Here is a 25941-nt window from a genome sequence, read left to right as displayed (position 1 = left end):
ATTTACAATGAGATCCTGCTGGGTAGCATTGAGAACTATGTCTAGATACTTACACGGCAACAGAACAATGGGAGGAAAAAGAATGTATTCATGTATGTGTAACTTGGTCCCCATGCTATACAGCAGAAAATAAATAAATAAATAAAAATTTTAAAAATTAAAATTAAAAAAAAAAAGATAAAGGGTATTGGTACACTGGGTAGCCATTTGGAAAATAATGAAAGTTAGATCCATTCCTTACACCACGTACAAAAAGAAATTCTAGGATTTCCCGTTGTGGCTCAGTGGGTTAAGAACCTGACTAGTATCCATAAGGATGTGGGTTCAATCCCTGGCCTCAGTCAGCGGGTTAAGGATTCGGTATTTCCCACGAGCTGTGGCACAGGTCTCAGAAGCAGCTTGGATCCTTTGTTGCTGAAGCTGTGGCGTAGGCCGGTGGCTGCAGCTCTGATTCGACCCCTAGCCTGCGAAGCTCCATATACCACAGGTGCAGCTGTGAAAAAGAAAAAGAAATTCCAGCTTGAATGTGAAAAAATTCCAGATCTAAGTGTGAAAGACTAAATTCCTTTACTACTAAAAGAAAACATGAGTGAATTCTTCATAGCTATTATGAATCGAAATCCAGATGAAATCAAATTTTTAAAACTTTGACTACAAAATATTTTTTTAAGTTTTGCCAAAACAACAACAACAACAATAAAAAAACCACCAGAAGCAAGATCCAAAGACAAACATCAAAGTGGGAGAAAATATTTGTACCATATCACAGATAAAGGGCTAATAACACCTAAAATAGACTTCCAAAAAATCCTATAGAAAAATAAGCAAAGACATAAACAGACAACTTAGCAAAAAGACTTAAAAATGCTTCTGAACCTATGAAAAAAAGTTTCACTTCACACACAACCAGAGACAGGCAAATTAAGATTGGCAAAACCTCAAAATTGTGACATACACTCTGTTGGCAAAGCTGTAGGGAGCACTCTTCATTGCACAAAGAAGGAGGACCACCAGAACCAGTCCTGGGGCCACTAAACATCAACTTTAAAGAAGAATGAAAGCTGGCATCTACCTTGATCCTTATCTGTGGCTCTATTTTCCACTCCAAAACTTTAAGAACAACTCCTATTCTCTCCCAAAGGAGGGCGCAGTCTTTAGGTTGTTATCTGCTGTGGACTCCTTCACCTGCCAAAGCAATAAAACCTATTTTTTTTTTCTTCTTGGGGAGGGAGGGAAGCTACAAAGAAACAGGTATCCTCCTAACTGCTCATGGGAATGCGTTTGGTGCAACCCCTAAGAAAAGGAATTTGGAACACTAACAAAACTACATCTGTATTTACCTAGACTCAGCAATCCTACTTCTAAGAAATTACTCTCAAGATCTATCTCCCACAATAAGCATATACACATGGAAAGGTTACTCATCGCAGCATGATATGGGAAACTACCTAAATTCTCAAACACAGGAAATCGGTTAAAACTAAACTTATGTTACATACATACAATGGGGTAATAATACGCTGCTGTAAACAGAGAAAGGGAAAGATCTGTATGAACTGACAGGGAGGGATTTCTAGAATACATTCTTCAGTGAAATCAGCAAGACGTGAAAGAATACTTGTCCTAAGCTACCGTCTATTTAAAGAAAAAGGGGAAATAGGAAGACATCCATGTGCTTGCCGGTTCTTGCAGAAAAAGAAACGCAAGAAGGAGCAACTCAGATTGGTTGCGACTGCAGGGCAGGAGAGGAGACCAAGTGAAAGGCAGACGGGAAGCTGTGATGCTCCTCTGAGGACACGGCGAGTATGGCTTTGACTTTGAGACACCTGTGACTTTTCTGCATACTCAAAAATGAAATTAAATCTACAAGGATGAGGGGAATGGAAAAAAACCAAGAACTCAAACTGAAAGCAAATGAACCGTACTGCGCATCAGATGAATCCCATCATGAGAGGACACCTGAGACACCCGAACTGAGAACCATACTGAAGAGGGAAGAAATAAGTAATCCCAGAAATTTTTTAACAGAGTATGTTGACTAGATGCTGTCAGCCTCAAGGGGGGAAAAAAAGAGCTGCCAACTAGCCATGAACTCTCTTAATCAGGCTTGTTCTTCATAGTGGTACAGGGGTAGCAATTTGGAAACTGCTGTATGTGTCTTGTAGGACTGACGATGCGAGAAACCACGTGGTGGGGGCGGGGGGAGCCTGGGTTCTCAGTGGAAGAAGGAGATTCAGACCTGGGATGGAGAGGCAATGAAGAGCAGGATGGAATCATGGGAAATATGTACATATGTCTATGTACCCATATAGATAAAATTTCATATATATACCTCCATGTATATATAATTTCAAATGCATGTGTATATGTCAGCATGTGGGCTTGTGAACACTTATGCATCTCCTCTGTTTGAACAGGTCTCGAAGCAATGATGCTCCTATAGCCCTGGGCATCCCTAGTGCCTAGATCTTGCTATTTAAATACCATTCCCACTGTAGGAAGCAGGGTTCTTAGTGAAATGCCTGATTCCAAGACTAGGGCAAGGCAGGTCCAAGGTAAGCCTGCAGCATCTTGTTAGCACCAGAAAATAAATTCAAAATATGGAGGGTAGCATGTCAAAAGGTCACAGGAGCCAAGCTGGAAGGGGACTTGTCTATATCCAGGGTAATTTCAGCATCAACATAAATAATGACAGTAGAGCTTATAACCCACTGAATAAAATGGGAACCTCTAAGACCATACTGAAGAAGCAGCAGTAGCAGAAGGAGAAGAAATAAAAGGGAAGGAGGAAGGAAAGGAAAGAGGGAAGGGGGCAGGGTGGGAGGAAGAAGGAATGGTTGGTTTCTTCATCAAAGGAGAATGCCAACTGATAAATGTGCAGAGAGCAGTGAAAGTGACAGATCACCATGCTGCGGTCAACACGAAGCCTGGTTAGGCAAAGAGTCACGGATGGATGCTACACGCAGAGCGGACGCGGTGTGAGAAGAGCAGGGTATTTGCACAGCAAAGTGCCTCCTGGTGGACTGCTTATTAGTCACAGGGGAGAAAAGGAAGCACAGGTGACCCTGGAGTCTGAACTGTGCAATGAACATGCGGATGCTTTTCAATAGTAAATGCTATGGAACTTCAAGAATTCGAGGATGCCAAACCATAGATGCAGAGGGAATGCACACACAGAGAGCCCACCGGAAGTTATATACAGATACTGGCCACGCAGAGTGCCCCTCCGCTCCACGGTGTTCAGAGGTCAACTGTATACAGAGTCGGAACTAGACAACTCCTTGACCAGGAAATTGAAGTGAACATCACCACATGGAGTAGGCAGACAGCCTGTGCCTCCAGCTTTGACACCTTGAAAGAATGCTGTCGCCCAGCCAGAGACGTCTAACCATGAGCCAACATCCGACAAACCCCAACTGAAGAACATTCTGCCTTCTGACCTGTTCTTCAATAAAACATCAGTGTCGTGAAAGACAAAGAAAGGCTGAAGATCGGTTCCAGATCAAAGGTTCTTTAAAAGAGACCCGACAATAAAGGCAATGTGGGAGTTCCTGTCGTGGCGCAGTGGTTAATGAATCTGACTAGGAACCATGAGGTTGCGGGTTCGGTCCCTGCCCTTGCTCAGTGGGTTAACGATCTGGTGTTGCCGTGACCTGTGGTGTAGGTTTCAGACGCGGCTCGGATCCCGCGTTGCTGTGGCTCTGGCGTAGGCCGGTGGCTACAGCTCCGATTCGACACCTGGCCTGGGAACCTCCATATGCCGCGGGAGCGGCTCAAGAAATGTCAAAAAAAGACAAAATAAATAAATAAATAAATAAAGGCAGTGTGTGCTCATGAACTATGATGCTGGACTGAAAGGAAAAAGCAGCAACAGGAACTGCAGGTGCAGGTTTAGGGTTAATGATGCAATGGCAAAGATCTCCCCATTCTGAAAGGAGTTTCTGAAATCTCGATTTGGCAAATGCCCCCACATAGTCTACCCCACGGCCATGTCAGCTTCCCTAAGGAAAAGCAGGTATTCCCAGGAGGGCAGCCGTCCAGGGTCTGCAGAGGGCAGCCCCACCCTCAGCTTCAATCTACCCAGAGTGTATCTGTGACTTAAGTGCTCCCAGACTTCTCCGGGGGATACACTTGGCAAGAACAAGCCTGGGACCTCCTGGAGAAGACTTGGCCATGATGGAGGCCTGGAATCAAAGGGTGTAGACTTCTCCTCACCCTTGGCCAGAAAGGACATGGCCCAAAGGGCAAAAGCCCAAAACTTCCCCCAGCTGGAATCCAACGACCTGTGTCCATCTGGCTGCAACCCCAGACCTTGCAAGTTCCTGTGATCAACCCCCAAATCTAGCCGGCCAACAGGAGCTGTCAGCAGACACCCTAGTGACTCATCCAATATAAAAATGGGGGCGGGGGGGGGGTAGTGAGGGAAATGGTTGATCATGCGTCTTTAGATGCATTTTTCTTCCTGGAGATTTATTCTGGATTATTGCATCTGACACCACTCATGTAGCAAGAATGGCTTTTGTGCAGAAAACAAAAGGAAAGTGCGAGACGGCTTTTATTTCATGTTCGTAGAGATTTATTTATTTGGATCAAATCTGGCCTCAGTACGCCCACGGCTCCATCAGATTGTATTGGCTGAAGACAGGACAGACCAAGCAAGGAGTGTGTGTTTCCCAGGTCTTCAAGTCACTGCAGCAATTCCAGAATTTCACAATATTCACTCCCACGGCCAGGTGAATACCGATGCCAGCAGGGGTGAGGGAGAGAGAGCAGAGGGGGTGCCGAAATTCAGGGAGAGGGCCTCACAGGTGTGGTGACGGCTCTGTCACCCCCTCTAGTTCTTTCCGAGGTATTTGTTTCTATGCCCTTGAATCTCATTTGAGGTCAAGATCCAACCTGGGTTCAAGCTAATAGTAAAGGCTCTGATTGCACACGTCTGTTTATTGGACTCAGAGCAACACTCAGCTGCCGAGGCCGAGATCACACTGAGAAGAAAAGCAGGGCTGGATTTTATCTCTAGGATGGGGGTGACCCAGAGCCTGGCCTCTCCCAGGGATTAAGGGGCTAATCGCAGGGACACTCCACAGCCAGAGCACCGCTCGCAAAGTGACTGGTTGACAAGGAGTGACCCAGGTGACAGCCTCAAAGTCCATTTTGTCATCTTCTCCCCCGACAGATAAACGCTACGATGCTTTTCCCAACCAATCGTCACAGGGGATTCCAGCGTTCTACAAAAAGCAGTCTTATCAGCCCCTAACCCCAGGACCTGGATGGCCTCGTCACCCCTCAGCTCTGTGACCCAGCACAGCAGCCACGTCCTCCCCAACAGCTCCATCTCCCAACTAAGACTGCGGCCACTTGCAAGACTTTGCCATGCTGCCTTCTCCCTGGCCTCTGGAATGCGTTATCTCAGGAAAGAGAAAGTGACCACGCGTGAACAGCTGGAGAGCACGACCAAGAACGACTCAGGAATCACTGCCCCTCGTTCCACAAAGGGCCCTTTCCCACCCAGTTACAGGATGGTTGCAAGCTGAGTGGCACCTTAGAGCAGCCAGGGGTGAGGAGGCACAGCCACCAGCCCAGTTCGGCCGTGGTCGAGAATTACCGCCAATAAAGCACTTTCTCCATTTGCTACAACTCTGCAGAACGGCGCCTGGTATGAGGCAGAAACCTGGGGCCACCGGCCACAGCTCCGTCACCTGCCTCCTCGCCCAAAGCCCCCACAAGGGGCTAGAGGAGGAGATGAGGACAGCAAGCCACCACTGGGTGGGGTCACCTGGGGGCCTGGCCAAGCTGTCCCATTTGCTGCTGAAGGACTCTGCTGGAGCATTCTCTAGGCAGAGCAGCTTTAAGCTTTAGGAGCATGATAAGGCTGCTCACCTGCCAGGTTGCCCCCCCCCCCCCAACATGCAGGGGTATGGCCTGATGTGTGAATATCGTGTGGCCTCAGAAAGAAGTTCGTTCATCTATCGGAATTCCTCTGGAGAGCAGCGAAGGGGGGACAGGGCAGCCAGCTGGCTGGTGGCCATTCTGAGCACAAAGGCGGCAGCCAGCAGTGCCAGGTGTGTTTAAAGTTCATCTTACCTTTGGTCCCTCCGTACCTGTGTGATGGACAGTATTGTGGGAAGGCGCATTCAGCCCATAATGTGTATCTGTCAGAGGGGCTGGAAATAAAAGGGAGGGAGGGGGCTTTTGTGCTGGGGGTAAATAACCAGCGGGCCGGGGCTGGGGGTTTTCTTCTTTTCATGTGCACAAAGCCGGGAGGACTGCAAGTTTACTGACTCCCCTAACATTCTTTCTTCTCCATAAAAATGCAAGTCCTGGCTAAGGAGGATGGCTCTCCATCCTTTGCTGGCCAACCTGAGCGATTACAGAGAGCCGCTCTGCAGATCCCGAAAGCCCAGCCCTGGCATAACGAGACCATTTCTGAGCATGGGGCACTGCTCCATACGGGACTGCCCCAAAGGCCGTCGCACCCAGGAGAGAACACGCCAAAGAATCTCTTCTACATTAAATTATGAGGTGAGCTGAAAAAACACACCTAACGCACCCCACGTCCAGGGCTCAAATGAGCCGCTTGACTAAGAAAACAACCTTCCAGCCCAGTCATTTGGCCCAACACTAGGATCCCTTCCGCACGATTTCAGAGCCCAGGAGGCAAGGACTTTCTGGCCTTAGCTAAGCCAGGAGACAGTCACCTAAAAACAGGCACCCATGACTTTCAGGGCCAACCCCCTTCCAACGAGCAGAGAAAAGGTGCCTGGGTTAGACGTGAGTGGACCAGGTGGAAATGGTCTGACCTCTGTTGGCAAAATTAGGGTGTTGGCGGTCCAGCCGCACTGCTGAGGGGCATGAAGCATGGTGCCCCACTGGACCTCAGATGCTCAGTTTCAAGCCATGGGTCCTGCAGACAGGCGGGGTTGAGAGGGACGTACTATTTGTGTATAAAACTACCACAGAATGAGAGTTCCCGTCATGGTGCAGTAGAAATGAATCCAACTAGGAACCATGAGGTTGCCGGTTCGATCCCTGGCCTCGCTCAGTGGGTTAAGGATCCGGCGTTGCCGTGAGCTGTGGTGTAGGTCGCAGACGTGGCTCAGATCTGGTGTTGCTGTGGCTCTGGCATAGGCCACTGGCTGCAGCTCTGATTCAACCCCTAGCCTGGGAACCTCCATATGCTGCAGGTGCAGCTCTAAAAAGACAAAAGACAAAACAAAACAAAACTATCACGGAATGAAAAAACACTGTGTCTCCAACCAGGCTGAGCATCAGACTATGGGACAACAGCAGCTGTGACTCTCAGCCCTCTTCCACAGGACCTGGGGGGAGCCATGGCTCCAGACCCCACCCCCGAAATAGGAGAGCATCGCCACCACACATGTCCTCTGCCCCTCAAGGCTCCTAAAGCGTCTGCGACATTCTCAAAGTCAGACCAAATCCACGCCTATGACTTGGCCCATCGGGACCTGGAAAGAGGTTTAGTTCTGCCCCCAGATGGTTCAGAAATGTGACTGCTGCACGACATCGTATCAAAATGTCCCCAAGGAGCCACCAAACTAGAGCCCCACTAGGTTAAAACCACCTTCCAGAGGTATGTGCATGAGTGACCTGCAGCCTGTTTGCAGTGGGTTCCCAACTTCCCCAGAACAAAACTGCTCATCTGTGCAGTTGGGGATTGCAGTCTGGGGATTTTTTATGGTGCAGCGAAAGGTCTCCCGCTCCCAGCGAGAAAGCTCTGCCACCTCTGCCACCCTGGAGCTCCTACCCCTTTCTTTCTGACCCCCACACCCTGGGAACTCCCCCAGGAAGGAAGGAACCAGAGGGGCCTGGGCAGAGCCCTCTGCCCAGTGTCAAGAAAGGCCAAGCTGGACAGGCTGGCTGGTCCTCCCTGTGTTCCACTGTCCCAGAACAGAGCAGGGGCGGCCCGGCAGAGGGACTCAGCTCACATCTCCGACCACTGCTCGATTACAGCTCACAGCAAACCCTTCCCAGACACCACAGGGAGGACCCAGAGCCGGCTGGCTTCTGTTCCCAGCGACCCCCTTAACCCTCCACTGGCCCCACAGCTGCCTGAGCAGCTGGACCCAGGGCAGGCTGGAGGCATCAGACGCTGGGCAGGGTGGCTCAGGGGCCACCGACGGGTTAATGTGGGAGGACCGGCAGAAGGGGGCTTCAGGAGACAGCAGCAGGTCTCCCAGTCTGTGGGCCTTGGCAGAGGTCGCCTCTGAGAAGTCATGAACCATTCTATCTGGGACTTGGAAGCCAGGCCTGGAGAGTCCCACCAGCGCCGCTTGTCCCGGCGTCACCACCGCGGGCGGCCAACAGGTGGCAGGAGAGCTTCGGGGAGCGCTCACCTGAGGGCTGCGACGCTTCCGCCGGCAAAGGCCGAGGTCTCCGTCTCGCTCCAACACTCCGGGAAGGCGAGGACCCCGGGGAAGGAAGAGCCAGAGAGGAAGGAGCAGAAAGGGCACGCGGGAGCCAGCCAGCAGCCAGCCGGGGCTCCCCTCCTGCCCGCCGCTGCCGCCGCCGCCGCCGCCGCCGCCGAGAAGGCTGTCCAGGCTGCAGCCCAGCATCTCCCCCGGGGGACGGGGCGGCAACTTTCCTCTGCGTGGGGAACCCGGGCCCAGAGGAGAGTCCCGGTCTGGGGGTGCAGGTTCCCCCAGCCTGGCATCCCGCCGGGCAGACCACAGGCCAGGGCCGGTCCGATCTGGGTTTGTCGCGGGTTTCGAATTAACTTGTAAAGAGCCCGAGTCCGGCGTGGGCCGTGGCGGACGGAGGTGAGAGAGAGCGCGCACCCAGAGATACGGGGTCGTGGCTGTCATCGGCACCCCTTCCTGACTTCTTGCTACAAGCAGGGACGAGACAATTTCTGAGAAGCGGAACGGTAACCGAGGAATTTCGCCTCTTTATAAATAACTGCAACGTTTCCTACCACCAAATTCCAAAGCTAACAGAGGGAACCCCTTCCAGCATTGCCACAGCGCTCTGTTATGTATGGCCTCACACGTTACAGACAGTGAAAGGAATCCATCAGGTTTAATTGGTTCTGCTCTGGTCAGAACTGAGGTCTCTAGAAGCCTCTCATAGACTTTACAATTTTAAGTTCGAGAACCCTAAACTAATGATGTGAAACTAATGTAGTGTAACACAAAGTGCCCTCTCTGCCAGTAGGAAATAATTTCTGCAGGGCTTCTAAAACCCAAACCAAACCAAACAAATAAATCAAATGATTTTACAATGTGGAAAAGCCGAGAGCGGGCTGGGCTGGAGCTCTGTTTGGGGGAAGCAGGCGGTTGGGGCGGCTGGGAGCGTCTCAGGCACCGGCCACGAGCAGCTTTGCTGGGCTCCGGGTGCCTGCAGCTGGGAGCATTCGAGCCTCTGGCCCAGCACACTCAGGAAAACAATCCGGGCCACAAATTCAAAATGACAGTTTTAACAAATACGATTTCGGCTTTTATATTTGGATTTAGGAAGGGGATGATGGCCTTATCCAGGAATCACTATTAAATAATAAGCTTATAACATATTTGCTGATGGCAGTATAGACCCTGCTTCAAATTAACTTGAAAATGTGCTGCTGATATGGCTTGTACTTAGAAGGAAAACAAAGCTGGCGGCTGGGTAGATTTAGTCTAGAGGCAAACGTACAGCAATGTACACACAAAGTTGACCGGTGCTTTTGCTACCTGAACGGCCAAAGGAGACTTTAACATTTAAGTTGGTTCTTTGAAGATTCACAGGAAAACATTTTCCCCCTAAACTGACGAGAAGAACACTTTTTTTTTTTTTTTTTGATCAACAAAGCAGACTCAGGCTCTGACAATTTTAAGTGTTTCCGAAGTTGTAGCCATTTTTTAATGCGTTTACGTTATTGTGAAATTGCAATTTGTTAATGAAAGAGAATTGGTTGCATCTGTCTGTTTACAAGGTTTTAATAATCCACCGGTCATTTGAGCCATGTAGAGAGCAAATAAATATTTCCTCCCCCCGTGTCATTTTTTTTAATTTCCCAGAAACAAGTGTTCCTTTATTATCTGCGACCTACTCAAATGAGAGCTATTGCTAAGGGGCTGCAGGTTTTTGTATCTGCTGGAGTGTTTAAAGCCTTCAGCGCCGTATTTCTCGGGAACATTTTTGGGGAGCTTCGATACAGTCTTACCTGCCTATCTTAGACAACTTTGGGGTTGGGTAACACAGATCCCTTTGCAAAAGATCAACAGGCTCCCACCAAAGAAAAGAAATAACAAGGAAGGATGCCTTCAGTGGCAGGAGGCAGAAAGCGACTGTGAGCCTCGTGCTAGCAAAACAGTCGTGTATTTTGGAAAATGCCCGCAAAGCAAGGGGCAGACAGACGGAAATAATACAACCGGCGGGTCGGTCGCCCTGCATCCACGTCGGGCTTCAAGGGGAAAAGTTCACACAAGATTTGGCTTTGCCTTTATTGAAGAAATTAAGGTAATGTGAATCCCCTCGGACGATGTGGGTCCACAAATCATGTATGACTCACTCATCCACCCAAAGGAAAGCGCCTATGGGAATCTTGTGTACGGGCACCCTTGCCTTTCTGAGAGCAGAGGCACAAAAGAGGAGCCTTCCCCGCTGTTGTTTAGAAATGATTACAGCTAATACCTGACCGCGGCTGATTTTCCTGTCGTTCACCACTTTACCATCGGAAGCATGTGATCGGCCCTCCAGATGCCCATTATTAATTGCACGCCCTTTGATGTCTGAATGTCGATGGAATCTACAAAGGCATTAGCGTAAGAAAATAATGCCTTCTGAAAAATCCCCAAGTCACTGCCTGGTGAACGCTGCGTGTTCCCCATCCGTTCGCTCACCTTCAGGGGCACCGTGCAAACACTCCCTCAAGCCCCAGACATTTGCCAAAAGCTTCAGCAGAAAGCAAAGACCACAAAGAAAAACAGCATTACAAAAACTTATCTAAAATTTCCACTTCCCACGGGGGGGAGAATAGCACGTTTGCTCATTCAAGAAGCATCTAAGTAATTAAAAGCAACAGATTTTTAAAATGCTTGTTGTTCAGGAATTTGCATGAACAGAAAGAAAAAGACAGCGTGGTGGGGGGGGTAAAAAAACAAAGGTTCAATGATTCCATTGGACAAGTGAATAAAAGCCCACCTCATCACAAATACCTACACTTCGCTGATGTTTATTTTCTCCCAAGAGACAACTTTATTTTTTAAAGGCTTATCGTGAGGTTAAATCGCTGACTGTAGGTACATTTCTTTTCTCCGGCGGAACTCAAAAAGAGATATTGTTATAACATGGTTTCTTGTGTGCAATTTCAAAACAAATAGACTTTTGTTTTTACAAACCATTTATTTGGGGGGATTTATTTGACGAAAAATTTTCCTTTGCAAAGAAAAATTTATAAAAAGCTACATGTGCAGATTCCTTGACCCACTGCCTATCATAACATCTTTACACATCTCAAGGATTTTAACATAGTGAAAGGAAAAAAGTAAAGAGGGTTTGAAGAGCAGCCCAGCGCGGCTTGCATGGATGGTTGCTTCCCTATGCAGAGCTCAGGAATACATCCATGCTAGAAATATTTGTTTATCACAAAAAAATATCTGAGCCACCAAATATTGAATTCTTTCACATTTGGGGGCAAGGTCTTTTTGCCATCTGGAATTAAGTAGGTTCGTGAAGCTTATATTTTCAAATATTAGATTTTCTATCGTTTTCTGAAACGCTCTCAAGCACAGAGCTGAATAAGCTCACCTTTCCAAAAACAGAGGTGGAATGAGACAACGAAAAATGAGGAGTGTTAAAGAAAAAGAAATCCCTGCCAACGAGCAAGACTGAAAAAAAAAAAAAAATTATCACACTGTGTATCTTTCTTGGAGTTTCACTCAAGAGCCTCCGACAGAGCTACCCAAATCTGGATCGGGTATGTGCTATCTAGAATGATGAATATTTAAAAGTAAATATTTCAAACACTCTTCTGCTCAAAAGAAGGATTGGGAAATGAAATATTAATGGCCAGGCATCTTGGAATCTCGATTCTTCTGCTCTTATACGCTGCAGGAGTGGAGATGGAGTGTCCCTACTGTTTCAAGAATCCCTGTGCAAATAAGATCACGACTTCCACGCGTACACGCGCCGCCAACGTAACGGTGTATTAGCTCAGTGTAAGCCCTCTCTGAGTTCCCAGTAAATCTAAATATGTACGAAATTAAAATTGAAACAAGGAACAAGTCTAGTGTTAGTCCTTTCAAAATACTAATTTAATAACTCTCCAAGAAATAGAGTGTTTAAGGAAAGGCAACCCAGATGTCAGCATATAAAATCAAGCTATAAAGGGCCCTTCAAATGTATTTCAATCATTTTTAAATATTTACATTTAATAAGGACACGTTTTTATAGCGAGAGAGGTAATTACACTTATCATTCATGGAAAAATGTAGTTTTAATGGCTTGTATATTGATTTGCAAAGGTGAAATAGTAACCTAAAATATGTCATTGTCTTTTTTTTTTTCCTTCTGCTTGGCAATTTGTTGCTTTTGCAAAAGCAAAATATGCAACGCTCGATGTGCTGGTGTTAGGACTGGGGAGCAGGGAAAGCCATTGTTAAAAAAAAAAATAAATACTTTCACGCTCACGCCGTCTCCCCTCTTTTTTCGATGTCTCCTGTTACGCTAAACTGAAACCCCCAGTATTTGTGCTTTGGGGGATAATTAGAAGAATCTTATCGGACTTTTATAGCCCTTCCTAATGAGGCTATTTATTTGGCAAACATTAGCCGGCCAAGGATTAGTAACACCTTGATATGGACTTTATTGAAGCTGCTACCCCGCTGCCCACTCGACACAAAAGCCTATCTTATCATCGCTAGAACAGGCTGGGTGCAGGCAAGCTGTGGCTCCTGAAAATGCACCAGGGGTCAGCCTTCATTAGTCACAACTTCTGAGACCAGGGGCCGCGGCAAATTCAGGTTTGGCCACTTTGAGGCCAGCAACCCTGCCGAAGCTCAGCGCAGTGGGCTGCTGGGTGGACACGGAGGCGCAGGAACCCAGGAATCTTCCGGGTGCATCTTGGGGGGAAAATATCCCTGACATTCAGCATATGCCGTCGCCCCTGGGAAGACCCAGGTCTGCCAATCCCAGGGGCCTTTATAAGGAAATCAATAGACCTCAGGGATCTCCGAGAGCCAAACAAAAGCATCTTTCTCTACTTGTTCCACGCCAGCTGGGAAAGCGAGCCGAAGGGAACCGGTTACCTGTCCCACAAGGACCTCCCTGCTGGCCAGAGCCCTCTTTATTTTGATGCTTTGACATAATCTCGGAGAAAGGGCCTTCATTTGGTTAAAAGTGATTTTTAAAAGTGATTTAAGATGAATTCGTACATGAAATCGTCTCACCTCTGGCAGGGAGGGCAAAGGGTTTTGCGTGTCTGGACTGGGAAGTCCTGACACATTCTGAGACTCGAAGAAGGGCAGACGAGAGAAATAAACAAACGGTTCAGGCCAGCTTTTCAAAAATCCACCAACGTGGAATTCCCAGGCCAAGGCTTCTGACTTCATCTTGGGCAACCAGGCTGGAGCGGACAACCGTGAGCTGGGATGACAGGGGTTAGGTTTGCGAATGACCTAAGGTGGATAAATATTTGTAAAACACTTTGAGAATTAACGAGCTACACAAGCACCCCGGCTACAGAAAAGGCCTCCATTCCGTCACTTAGGAAATTTTTCAGGGGGGCTAAGATTTGAGGCCCAAGACAAAAATGGGGCCTGAACAAGCAGGCCCCTCCAGACAGGCCCATCCATGGCCAGGCTCTGGGTGGCAGAAGATTCCATAAAGAACACTCTATGGTGAGTCGGCCCCAAGAGACGCATTGCTCAACTCTGATTTCTGCCCTAACTGAATAACCCCTTCTCCATTGCTAAGCCCACCGGTGGGGTCTCTCCCGGGGGCCCCGGTGATGGTTCCTTTCTGGCAGAAGCCACTGGATCCCCGGAAGAGTGGGAGGGCCAAACAGCCAGTGTGGGAGGCTGTCACCCGTCTCCTGAGGCCAGGGCTCAACCATATCCAATCCTTGGACCGGTGGGAGCACGGAGGCTGTTGTTGGCTTGGCCTCACTCTCTTTGTCTAAGACAGGCACCCTAACCACAAAAAAAAAAACTCTTTTGTACTTGGCACTGCTTCTATCACCATAGCAACCAGCGCTTCTCGAAAGGCCAAAGGCACTGGTTTGGGAGTCACAGCCAAATTAAAATTTCCGCAGCTCAGCTGGCTCCTCACTTGTCCCCCGCACCTCTTCTGGGACCGTCAAGAGTTCGGGCCCCGGGTGGCTGGATGACTACCTGACAACACGGGCCCACGGCTGCCAGGTTTGCCCGAGGAGTGTCTGCACACCAGTGCCCCGAATGCTGAGACAGGTGAGCCCCCAAAGATGTCTGCTGGGTATCTATAGCAATGGAGTATTTGTTGGCCCGAGGCCTCCATGGGGGAGGGGGAAGCAGAAAGGGTAGTTGTCCCTTCCTGTAATGGAACAGCCGAATCAGGGAGCATGTAGGCCTCGCACGACCAGTGAAGGGTACGCTGGGGCTCTGCTCACAAGGGACACTGGGCTTGGGACCCCTAGTCATTGACACTGGCAGGCTGGGGAGGAGAAAGGCACCTAGAGCCACCTGCTGCCTTAAACGGCCACACTGACTAGATGCTGCTGAAGCGTAGGCATCCCTGAATCCTGGGTTCTGCCCCACCGGCCCCACGTGACCCCCACAGCCCCTCGCACACCCACCCAGCTTGCTTGAGGAGGCTGGTCCCTCAGCCCCCTCCCTCAAAAGCAATGAGAACACTCAGGCCCAGCCTCTGGATCTTGGACCTGGGGGTTGGCCAGGACACGGAGAGCAGCTTGGTCTAAACTTTGGCCTCTTGGACACGTCTTTGGCCGCATCAGCCTCGCAGGCTGGGTGAGATAGCTGGTCCCGACTGTCTGAGTCACTAACAATTTGCAGTGAGGGCCTGTTTCGCAAACCAAGAGAGACTGGAGATGGGCTATTAGCTACAGCTCTTTTCATGTGGAATTACTTCTACTGGCACTAATACGCCATCACTTGAAAGCCTTAACCCAAACGGACGGGCGTCCGCCCCAAGCCAAGGCTGCCTGGACCGAGGCAGCGGTCTCCATGTGCTAGCTATTACCAGGTTGTTTGGGCCTGTCCCCAGTCGGCATTTGTTGCTGTGCACGGAGAAACTGCTGTCAGGAAATGTTTTTTTCTAAATTACATAATTAGGGTATTGGGGAGCGCGGCGAAGGCAGATTAGGGGGGCATCACTTGTTCTTACTGCGAGCTATGATTCAAAGCACATAAGTAAACACTTAAACTGCGTGAATGGTTTAATATTGATTAAACAATGATCTCTGAGACTCAACTCGCATGGTAGGTAGGAGCTGGAAGAAGTGAAAACAAAGAGCCTGCTGAAGAGTGTGCACTGATTTACAGAGAAGGGTGGACTTTGACCTGACAGATCAAAATCAGGATTTGGAATGATTACCTAAAATAAAGTCCTCGGGTCCCGCCCCTGCAAGCTGATGGTAGGGCCGGGGGCTAAATGGCCGGGGTCGGGGGTCAAGTTCTTCCCTCAGAAAGCCCAGCTTCCCACTCACACCCACTTCCCGAAACGGAGACTCAGGCAAAGTGCCGGCTCAAATTGCGTTTCATGTATTGTTTCTAACTACGGGCCACGGACTTCAACTTGATTAGAAAATTGGGCTGACGCTTCCTGTGAAGTGTATCCTGAGCCTTCCTCGCAACTTCAGAAAGGAGTTTTCTGCATGCGGCCGCCTCCCCCCGCGTGGCGTCCCCACTGCTGGCAGTGCCCTTGACTCTGCATGTGCCCAGATGCCCAGGCAGGTGGAAGGGTCGCCCGGAGAAACAAAAGCCTGAGCAGGAGACTTGGTGAAGGAATCACTGCCAGCCAGGGCGGGTCCCCAGTGTCCCTCGGAGTGGGGCACACAGGCTGTGGCTCAGAGGACACCTTCCTGCTCACTGCTGGGGATCATCCACCCAGCTAGGCGTAGGGTCTTTGCAGGGAGAAGCCCAAAGCCACCTCTCGCCTCATCTGCATGCAGACCTCAGCAGCCTGTCATCCCTGTTCCTCCCGGAACTCAGGGCAGGAGACGGCCAGTTGAAAGGAGAGAAGGCTACCAAGGCATAAGAATACCAATAATGCAAACTAATCAGTTTTCAAAAGCTTATTCTGCCCTGAGCATCTTAAACGCGCTATGCATCGCACCAAGAGATCACAGCGGCCCTTGGTGATAGGAATTATTAGCCACCTCCATTTTTTGGATGACAAAAAGGATGAGGCTCAGGTTGGGCGATGCGCCCAAGATCACAGAGCAAGTCTATACATTTTATTTAACAAACACAGAGCTCTTTGTGCCAGCTGCTGTTCTAAACATTTTATAAATACTAATTAATTAAATCTTTAATGCAACCTTGAGGCATAGGTTATTATTATCATCCCCATTTCAACAAGAACCGAGGCACAGAGAGGTTAAGTGGCTTACCGCAGGTCACACAGCCAGTAAGTGACTAAGCCAAGATGCTCCGTGGGCAGGCTGATTCCAAAGCCCAACTTCTAATCTCTCTAAAGAACTGAAGGCAGTCCTTAGCCAAAGACGGAAGTATGCCCTTCTTCCTCCCCACACCACGTTCCCCCTTGAGCTAAGCCTGGGGGGGACCTCTCCTAGGGGACCCATAACCACCCCTCCCTCCTCCCACCTCACAGAGGCTCAGCCTCCTAACACAGAACCACTTCCAACGATGTTTTCATCTCTGCCACTGCTCTGCGAAACCAATAGGTGCGGGATACAGAGGGGGGTCCAGAGTGAAAATCCTGCGAAGATTAGTTTCTTCTCATTTCTGTGTTGAAAAGATGGCCAAAGAATACAAATAGACATATTCCTCCCATCCACTGCCGTCAACAGCTGAAGTGCTGTGCGTGGAGAACCCATCAGGGCGCCACGGATGAAGCCTCAGCGCCCTGCAGCTTCCCTGTGCTCAGGGCTGGGCCAGCAGCTGGTGCTGGGGTCATCTGAGGATCTCCCTGTCTCCATGCGGCCTGCGGCTCCAGGACTCTGCTGCCACCTCCTCACCTTGAGCCATCCCCGACAGCTGGGCTGGGCCTGACATGGGGCGGGGGGTGGTTCTCTACCGCACACAGCGGATGCTCCCATGTGCAGACGCCAAACGTTGCAAGTCACCTGCTTGCTAAACCCCACAATCAACAGCCGCGGTACTGGCTCGGGCAGACGTGCAGAGAACAGGGAGCATGTGGGGTTCCCTGATGGTGCACGGTCCCAGGTAAGCTGGGACGCTGCAAAGCCGTGACGCCGTGACACCCGCCTTCTTGTTTCAGCTCTTAGACTGCAAATAAGCATCCTTTCTGTCATCTACACAGTGCCATGCCTTCCACATTCTTGTGCTTTTGGTTGGGGACTGTGTACTTCAAAACGGCCCCCAAGTGTAGGGCGGAAGGGCCACCCGTATCCCGAAGTGCAGAAAAGCTGTGGGGTGCCTCCTGGGGAACTTCCCTGAGCTAGAGAAGCCCTGTCCAGGCCTGAGGGATGGTGTGATTGACCGTGAGTTTAGGGTTCATTGATAAAATAGACAGGTATGAGAGAAGGGGTCTTTCAACGGAAACCCACAGGAACCCAGGTTAGGCATCAATCACCTGATAAGGATGTTGGGACCGAGGCTCGCAGGAACCAAACCCTGCAGTCTCCCTAGAAGCAGCAGTTCAGTATTTACTATTTATTTCAGTGTTGTAGCAACTTTTGAGAACATAACCATGGAGAAATAATGAAAAGGGCTGGCATTTCATTCCTCCAGAAGGGGCTTGGGTCTATCAGGAGAGGCCAGATTTAAGGCGATACAGGGCCATCAGCTGACATCAGCTGCTATGCACACAGCACTGTCTTTCCAGACCAGGGCGGGCCCCTACTACTTCAGCAAACTGCATCTTTGTCTTTGGTAATAGTGTTTAATAATAATGGCCACTCACCACCGAAACCCAGGCAGTCATGTATTGATGACTTCACATGTAACCCACAAGACCTCGCCCGATCCCCTTGTGCCCTACGAACTTAGGTGGCTTCAGGTCCCCTGCCCGAGAGAACTTGTGCCACGGAGCAAGTGGCCAGCACAGGCAGGGTCCTGGGCTCCTCAAGGCGACGGCCGGATCTGCCTGAGAAAAGCCATGCTCCAAGGATTGTGAGACAATTTGCCAGCACTGGGGAATGCAGTGGTGAACAGAGGAACCAGGGACTCAGCCCGGCCTTGAGAGAGTGGCCAGAGAGGGCAGCCAGCCTGTCACCAGGCTTTGCCCCAAGCCCACCACCGCTGAGCTTCAGGCCCCTGCAGGACAGAGCTGCTGCTTTGCTCACATGCATCAGGCACCATACTTCCTCCCTGACCTTGTGTGATGGACCACGCACCTCGCACTCTCCAGCCCAGCCTGGCATGGTGGGAGAGCCCAGAAGCCAGCCCAAGTACTCTATTTCAGCCCCCGCGCTACCCTAGTGGAGATGGGAAAGCCCAAGAATGGTGCCACTGGCATCCAGGTGGCCGGGGCCACTGTCAGCCTCCCCACGTGACCCTGAGCCGACAACTCACATCTCCAACTTCTGGTTTTTTCCATCTGGAAGGCAAAGGGAATTAGTACTCTCCCGCTTCCAAGTTTTCACATCCCCCATCTCACAATTCAGAGAGTCGCACAGGCAGGGCTCGTAAAGAGCACAGAAACAGGGAGTGTTACGGTTGCGGGTAAAATTAGACGATTAAAGCAATACTCTCTGGACTCTAAAAAGCAACAAAGTGGCAGCATTCATCATTTCATTCCTTACATTTTTCACTGAAGTGGGATGGGTTGGGCCTCTCAAAAGGAAAAGCCAGATTCTCAGAATATGCCTGCCACTGAGCTCCCTGTGGAAGGAGGCATCCAAGGCATTCACTGAGCAGTCCTGGCACTGAATACCTCCAGGATACTGACAGTGCTATTTGCAGGCACCAGCAGTGAGAAAAGCTCAGAAACAGCGCCCTCAAAGATGAAGAGAGGGAGCAACGGGCCCCTCTTCAGCTGAGCCTCTGAGAAGATATAAATAGGGCTGAGTGGCAGGAGGAGGGCCAGGACAATTCTCTCCCCCTGCTGTGAGGTGGCGGCTGTGACCCTGGAGTCCCAACAGCCCCACCTGCCTCTCAGCCGCCCCTGCCGGAAACTTCACGGGGCCTCAGCCCAGACAGCAGGAGCCCAGGTAAGCCGCCCCAGGTGCAGAAGTGACCTTGGCTGCAGGAAGTCCTGTCTCCTGCCTGCGGCTAATTGCAGCCGCTGCAGAGGAGCCGACCTAATTACACACAAGTATGTGGCTCCCACATTCCTGGGCCACCATACACTCTCACACATCCCGCAGGAGACGCAGCCCCTGCCTCCTCCTGCTCTGGCCTCCGTCCCTCATGGTTCTGCTGAGCCCCCAGGGATGGGCCCCGGTCCTGCAGCTCTCTAGAAGCTCCCGGGGCTGCCCCAGCAGCAACTCCCTCCACTCTCCCTTGCCTGCCTCCGAGGCACTTAACCCTCATCATTGCCTAATGTAAATATTTAATCCTGTACATTTAGGATCTGCCTGTCACCTGCCTCTAGCCTGTTCCCTGCTCATCCAAAGGGTCTCCCCACTGGACCCAGGAGTAAGGGTTGGACTCTGCGGGGGCTCCCCCACCCCTTGAGAGCTCCCTACCCCGCCTGGTGCCCAGCCTACACGTCACCATCCATGGCCAGCAAACCCAGGGCAGCGGTGTGTCCGCTGAGCTCCAGCCTCCTCCTCTGCCACGTGGCGCCGACGCCACCTGCTTTAACACGTTTTTTGGAATCTGCAATCTTACGACAGGTCTTCCAGGAACATTTCCTGAACTGTGAGCCTTACACCTACTGACTGTTAATGATGGGCCCGGAATTGAATTGCACTTCAAAGGCCGCCCATCCATCTATACGTTTAAACAGCCTTTCTTCCCCACACCTACTCTAAGAGACTTGTCTGCCAGCTGTTCCTGCCTCTTCGGTGATCCAGAATCAGGGGACCGTAGGCAGGATGGAGGAAGGACGAAACTGGACAAAGGCTTAGCTGGCCCCTGGGCCCACCTGTATCCTAGAGAGTTGGCGTGTGGCGAGCACACCATAGCTGGGCCCAGGGGCTCAAGTGGGGGCATAGGACAGGGGCTCCCAGGGTTCAACTTCCCTTCCAAGGACAATAAAGGGACAGCGTTCTAATTCTGTCTAAAGTGCATAATTGCGCAGAGACCTGGCCACGTGGGACCTCGGGGCTATGAGGGTTACACACCCATTGTCTCTTTCAAGGCTTCAACATCCCTGAGGCATATTTTTGTCTCCATTAAACAGACGAGGAAACCAAGGTCCAGAAAGGATAAGTAACTTGCCTGAAATGACCCAGCAGCTAAGAGCCTGAGCTAGGCACCTGCCCAGATCTGCTGTTTTCTGAGCCTGTCTCCCAAACCCTTTCTCACTGCCATGGCTCTTCTTCAATTAGTATTTGACTCTAAGACATAGGGGCGGGTGGCTGCGGAGCAGCTCCTGTGGGTTCTGAAGGAATTCCTACCTTATAAACCCATCCCCTCTGAGCTCCCCCTAGAGCACAAGGGGGTGAGGCTCTCTGGGGACACGTGGAGGAGGGACAGGCTGGCGGAGGCCCTGCTCCCTGGCATCTGACCCGTCTCCCTGGAGGGGCCCTGGCCTTGAGGAGGAAGCCCAGCCAGGGCTGCTCCTGCCCTGAGCTGGCAGAGGGAGCCCCCATTTGTGGGGCCACTTGTCACCAGCTCTTCTCGCAACAGTCCAGAGGCCCAGCCTTTGCCTCCCAGGTCACCCCACCTCCAGGCAGGCAGGCAGGCGGGCAGCCGAGATGCCTCTGGCTCTCCCAGGTAGTGCTTTGGAGGCCCTTGTCAGCCTGATGCCTTTGGGCCCTTTGCCTTCTTAGACCCCAGCTCCTCATCTGTGAAATGGGCTCGGCCCCCTCACACCTCACGGGGACCTGCACAGGCTTTTGATGCAGCATAATGCTGCTCACCCTGGCCCCGGCTCCTGGGGGAAAGTGCTCCGAGAATCTTCTAGCCTGGCCCAAGGAAGGTTTGCAGAAAGGGGAAAGGGGAAAGGGCTGTTTCCCTTCTACTTGGCTTAGTCTGATCTGGACTCAGAGTGACAGAGTTGAGTCCTCCCCCCCAACCCGCCACTCCCGGCCCTCGAACTCCCACCTCCTCACCACACCCCCTCTCCAGGGGTGCTAGTGCCCGCTATAGCTAGCCCAGAATCCACCTGCGATCTGTGTTTGAGTCATTTAAGATCCTAGTCCTATAACAGGTTATTCTCAGCTGCTTCTTCATGGGTCAGTCACCCTCTCTCCCCCAGCAGGTCCTGCCCACGCATCTGAACCACAGCTCTTTCAAACCCAGTCACCAGTGTCACCTCCAGGTGTCCTTATGCTCTGCCCACCCACCCCAACCTTTTCATCTCTGACTTGCAGTCACCGAACCAAGGACTACTGTCCTAGCTGACCTGGTTAGGAGCAAGCTGGAGCATCCCCCACGCTGTGAGCTCCCCTGAGACAGGGGACAGACAGGCCTAATTCTCTAGCACCCAGTCTCCCCCAGAGAGTCCAGAATGTCTTCAACTGTTCTACCTGACAGGTTAGATGAATGAGTGAATGCACAAGTATTAGGCAAACATGTAACCATTCAAATCATGAAACGCCTTTACATATAAAGAGCTCTTACAAATCATGAACAGGAAAAGACCTTTAATGAGAAACAAGAAAGGGATGGAGACAGCTACTTCAGACAGTAAATATAAGTGACCAGTGATTATACAAAAATATACTTAGCCTCTCAGATGGTTAAAAAAATGCAAATGAAAACAAGAGGATATTACTTTTCCCTGTAGCAGAGCAGAGGAGATTTAAACTCTAAACACTTGATGAATCAAGGAAAGCCAACACTCTCCAACACTAAGGGGAAGGAAAGTTGGGTTGCACCAACTTTCTGAAAGGCAGCCTAGCAAAAGGTATCAAAAGCCTGAAAAACACAGAGAGTGTTTTCAGAAATTGAACCTCTAAGCATTTACCTTGGGGAACCAATTGTATGATGGATGCTTATGGAAGTCTCTTCATCCCGGTGTGGCTGGTGATAAGTGACACTCAGAAACAACCTCGATAGCCTCAGCTGACAGAGTGGTTTTGAAAACCAAAGCAGGAGTTCCCATCGTGGTGCAGTGGTTGACCAATCTGACTAGGAACCATGAGGTTGTGGGTTCGATCCCTGGCCTTGCTCAGTGGGTTAAGGATTCAGTGTTGCCGTGAGCTGTGGTGTAGGTTGCAGACACGGCTCGGATCCCGCGTTGCTGTGGCTCTGGCGTAGGCTGGCGGCTACAGCTCTGATTCGACCCCTAGCCTGGGAACCTCCATATGCCGCGGGAGCAGCCCTAGAAAAGGCAAAAAGACAAAGGAAAAAAAAAAAGAACGCTAGAGCATATGCATGCCGTCAGCCCTCCTCACACATGATGGCGCTACCATGACACAGTGAAGTATACACAACAGTACAGACCATGATAGATCGCTAAGTGAGAACAAGTTACAAAAATGGATCCTACTGTTTCCTAAGAAAAAATATGTATACAGAAGGGAAAAAAAAAAAAAAAAAGACCAGAAGACTCCAAAATGTTAACAGTGGTGACCTCGGTTCTATTTGTTCTCATCTTTCTAAAATTGAGCACACAGTCCTTATGGAGAATAACACCACCGATTATTCACGGCTAGAGACGCCGAGCAGGAGTTAAGATGGGAAAAGCCCAGTAACTTCCGCTGCCCCGCCACTGCCCCACAACACACACACACACAGAGTTGGCACCAGGCATATACAAGCACTGACACGCCCCCACCCAAGCCAGTCAGGTCACCAGCCACCAGCCCAAGATCCTCGACTGAATCTACTCACTAAGCAATACAAAGCATTCTACCTTGTACAGATTCCTAAGAGCCACCAGCCAATGCCCCTTATGGGAAATGCCCAGCAAATCCTTGCAGGGGAGGGTGATAGAGAGCTCGCCTCTGGACAGTGGCTGCAGACCTCAGGCTTCTCCTCGAGCCACGTGACAGTATGGTGGAACCAGTCATGGGTGTAGCCTAGCCAGCAGCAGCATCGATCTATTCACTGTGGCATTAATTCGCTTAGACGTTGATGACTTCATCCATGACACTGAGGCCCTGTAAGCACACTCCCTCGTGTCTTCCTCCTTCTCTGAAAGTGGGGCAGAGGAGCTAGGGAGTGGGTGTTGGCCCAGCCAAGCCCCAACAAGGGGCAGGAAGTGGCCAAGTTGCCTCCATTCCAGGCGCAGTGGTTGGCACCTCACACACTAACCAGCCCCAGAGCGGATCAGCAAAGAGATGCGGGAGCCCCAGCATCTCTGTCTGGAAACTGGAGCTGTCAGGCAATTGAGTGACTTTCTCAAGGTCCCAGAAGAGGCCGAGCAGAGGTTGGAACTCTGATCCTCTTGCCTCGTCCATGTCCATGACACGAACGCTTCCAAGATGACAGGATGAAGATCCCCAGCCATGTGACCCACATCCCACCAAGCTCAAGGAGCCCCTGGCACTGGAATCAAAGCTAAATGAAGCACACGAACCCAGGGCCAGTTCCTCAGTCAGGTCACCAGCCACCAGCCCAAGATCCTTGACTGAATCTGTTCACTAAGCAATACAAAGCATTCTACCTTGTACAGATCTCAGCAGCCACCTAGCCTTGCCCTCGCTCATGAATGGAAGCGCCTGGGGCTGTCTCTGTGCCATCACGATATTGTGGATCAAGAAGTAAGTTTCAAGAAAGTGCTCACCTGGCCCAGAGGCTGCCTGTCACCTGGTTGCATCACAGCACAGTGGCCCTGTCCAAGCTCTCACAGGGCAACTTGGGTGCTGCTGGAAGAGCCTTGGCCCCAGCTATTAGGGTGGGCCTGGGTGGGTGGTGCCAGGCGAGGGAGCAAGAAAAGGGGGGCCCACCGTGCAGGTCTCTGTTGCCGAAACCACGAAGCAAAATATTTTCATTCATGAGTTCATCCAGCCTAAACATGCATCTAATCCTCGGGAACTGGCAGTTCAAAACAGCTCCCAGGCAGGAGAAAGACTGACCGCTCAGTTCAACGGCAAAAGGAGCCAGGCTTGACCGCTTCTCACCCAGTGACCACGAGCAGAGTGGAGGAACTGCCTGGGCTTCCCATATCCAGGCCAGCCAGGGAGGCCAGCTTCTTCAAGGGCCCAGGGTGCCAGCACCCTCAGCTTTGTCTGTCCACCCTACTCCTTAACCGGGCCCTGGGACAGAAGGAGAACAGGTCTTTCTGCTCGATTGCTGGGTACAGCTTCCTTTCAAGATGGGTCTTGACTTGACATGGCAGCCGTAGAGTAGGATGGGGGGGTTGGGGGGGTGACCAATAAATCCGATACACCTCCTGCCAGGATGGACCTTCAGACACCCCAGAGAAAGAGGGAAGTGGCAGGGGCGGGGAATGGGCTCTACAAAGCTGAGCTCCACCCCAACCAGGCTCAGGCCATGATGCGTAACCCCACCTCTCCCCGCAGGGCTGGCTGTGAGTTAAGGAGGCTGACTTGGGGCCACTCTGACCCGAGGAGCTGGCCCTGAGGCCTCCTGTGGCCAGGCTGGCCAGGTTCTCTCCCTCAAGGGCAGGTTGGCCCTAGTAATGAAGAGCTCCAGAGATGCTTCCTGGGCAGAAAGGATATATACGATCCAGAATCTGAAATCCCTGCTGGGAAACTAGGCTGCCTCAGGGACTTTGGGTAGGGGAAAGGGGAAAAAACCAATCCCCCTGTAGCCCCTGCTTGACTGCTGCTTGCAAGAAAAATATCTGGCACAGCAAGCCAGGTCCTTGAGAACCAATTTTGCATGAAGGTGACAGCACATATATTTTTCCCATTGGGGGGTCCTCTTCCTCCAACTCTTCAGTAGCCATCTCTCTGAATCCTTTGGATTTCTTTTTTTTTTTTTTGCCTTTTCTAGGGCCACTCCCATGGCATATGGAGGTTCCCAGGCTAGGGTTCTAATAGGAGCTACAGCTGCTGGCCTACACCACAGCCACAGCAACGCTGAATCCTTAACCCACTGAGCAAGGCCAGGGATCGAACCCACAACCTCATGGTTCCTAGTCGGATTCGTTAACCACTGCACCATGATGGAAACTCCTCCTTTGGAGGAGCTTATTGGCAGTGCTACCAGATTTTATGATGAGAAAACTAGAGTATCTGGAGTGGACATGGAATTTGTAGCCAGAGGGAATTCCTCAGTCCTGTTTCCTACCTTCTAGGCTTGGGACCCCCAGGCTGCAGCTTTTTTGTTTGTTTTTGTTTGTTTGTTTGTTTTTTGCATGGCTTCTGGCTTCCCATGGAGAGACAGGGAGGGCCCCAAAGAATAACAGGTGCTTCGTGCCACTGTGCCCCAGTGTTCAGTGCACCACCAGATGCCAGGCATCTCACATGCTCTGTGCTAATCCTCCCCTACAGGGTCAAGGTCAGTTCTACAGATGAGGAAACTCAAGTTCAGGAGGATGAAGCAACAAGTGCCACAGATCACAAAGGTGGTTTTGCATAGGAGTGTCAGGGCAGGGCCCAGGGCTCCAAAAGCCACGCCTGAGCCTAGAGACAAGATCCGGGCAGGCCCACCCAGGGGCTGTCTGTTCCCCAGCATTCAGAGAAAATCAGGGGCCTCCAGGAAATAGGTCCCTGTCTTCGGGGACGGCATGGTGAAAGCCACGCAGGGGTCTGCAGGCGGCCCACTGCCCACCTGCCGCCTTTCCCGCCCTGAGCAGCCATGTCTCACCCAGAACCCGAGGGTCCAAGGCCCAGCTCTG

General features: G+C 50.9%; 1 protein-coding gene across 9 annotated transcripts in view; it reads right to left on the bottom strand.

The window, feature by feature from the left end:
- The window catches only part of LOC110259485 (uncharacterized), a 183750-nt gene extending 171131 nt beyond the window's left edge, over positions 1-12619 (bottom strand). For all 9 annotated transcript variants that reach the window (XM_085014609.1, XM_085014614.1, XM_085014615.1 and 6 more), the window contains exon 1: positions 8355-12619. In XM_085014609.1, the coding sequence (XP_084870735.1) occupies positions 8355-8671 (317 nt within the window). In that variant the 5' untranslated portion in view covers positions 8672-12619. The remainder of the gene's footprint in view (positions 1-8354) is intronic.
- Between the last annotated feature and the right edge of the window lie 13322 nt (positions 12620-25941).

This window comes from Sus scrofa, chromosome 2 (genome assembly GCF_054392235.1).
Source record: "Sus scrofa isolate SSC_HxYL_T2T_F1_AM1 chromosome 2, Sscrofa_HxYL_maternal_Yorkshire_Landrace_v2.0, whole genome shotgun sequence".
NCBI lineage: Eukaryota > Metazoa > Chordata > Mammalia > Artiodactyla > Suidae > Sus > Sus scrofa.
Note: the sequence above shows the minus strand (reverse complement) of the source record. Positions and strands in the feature narration are given on the sequence as shown.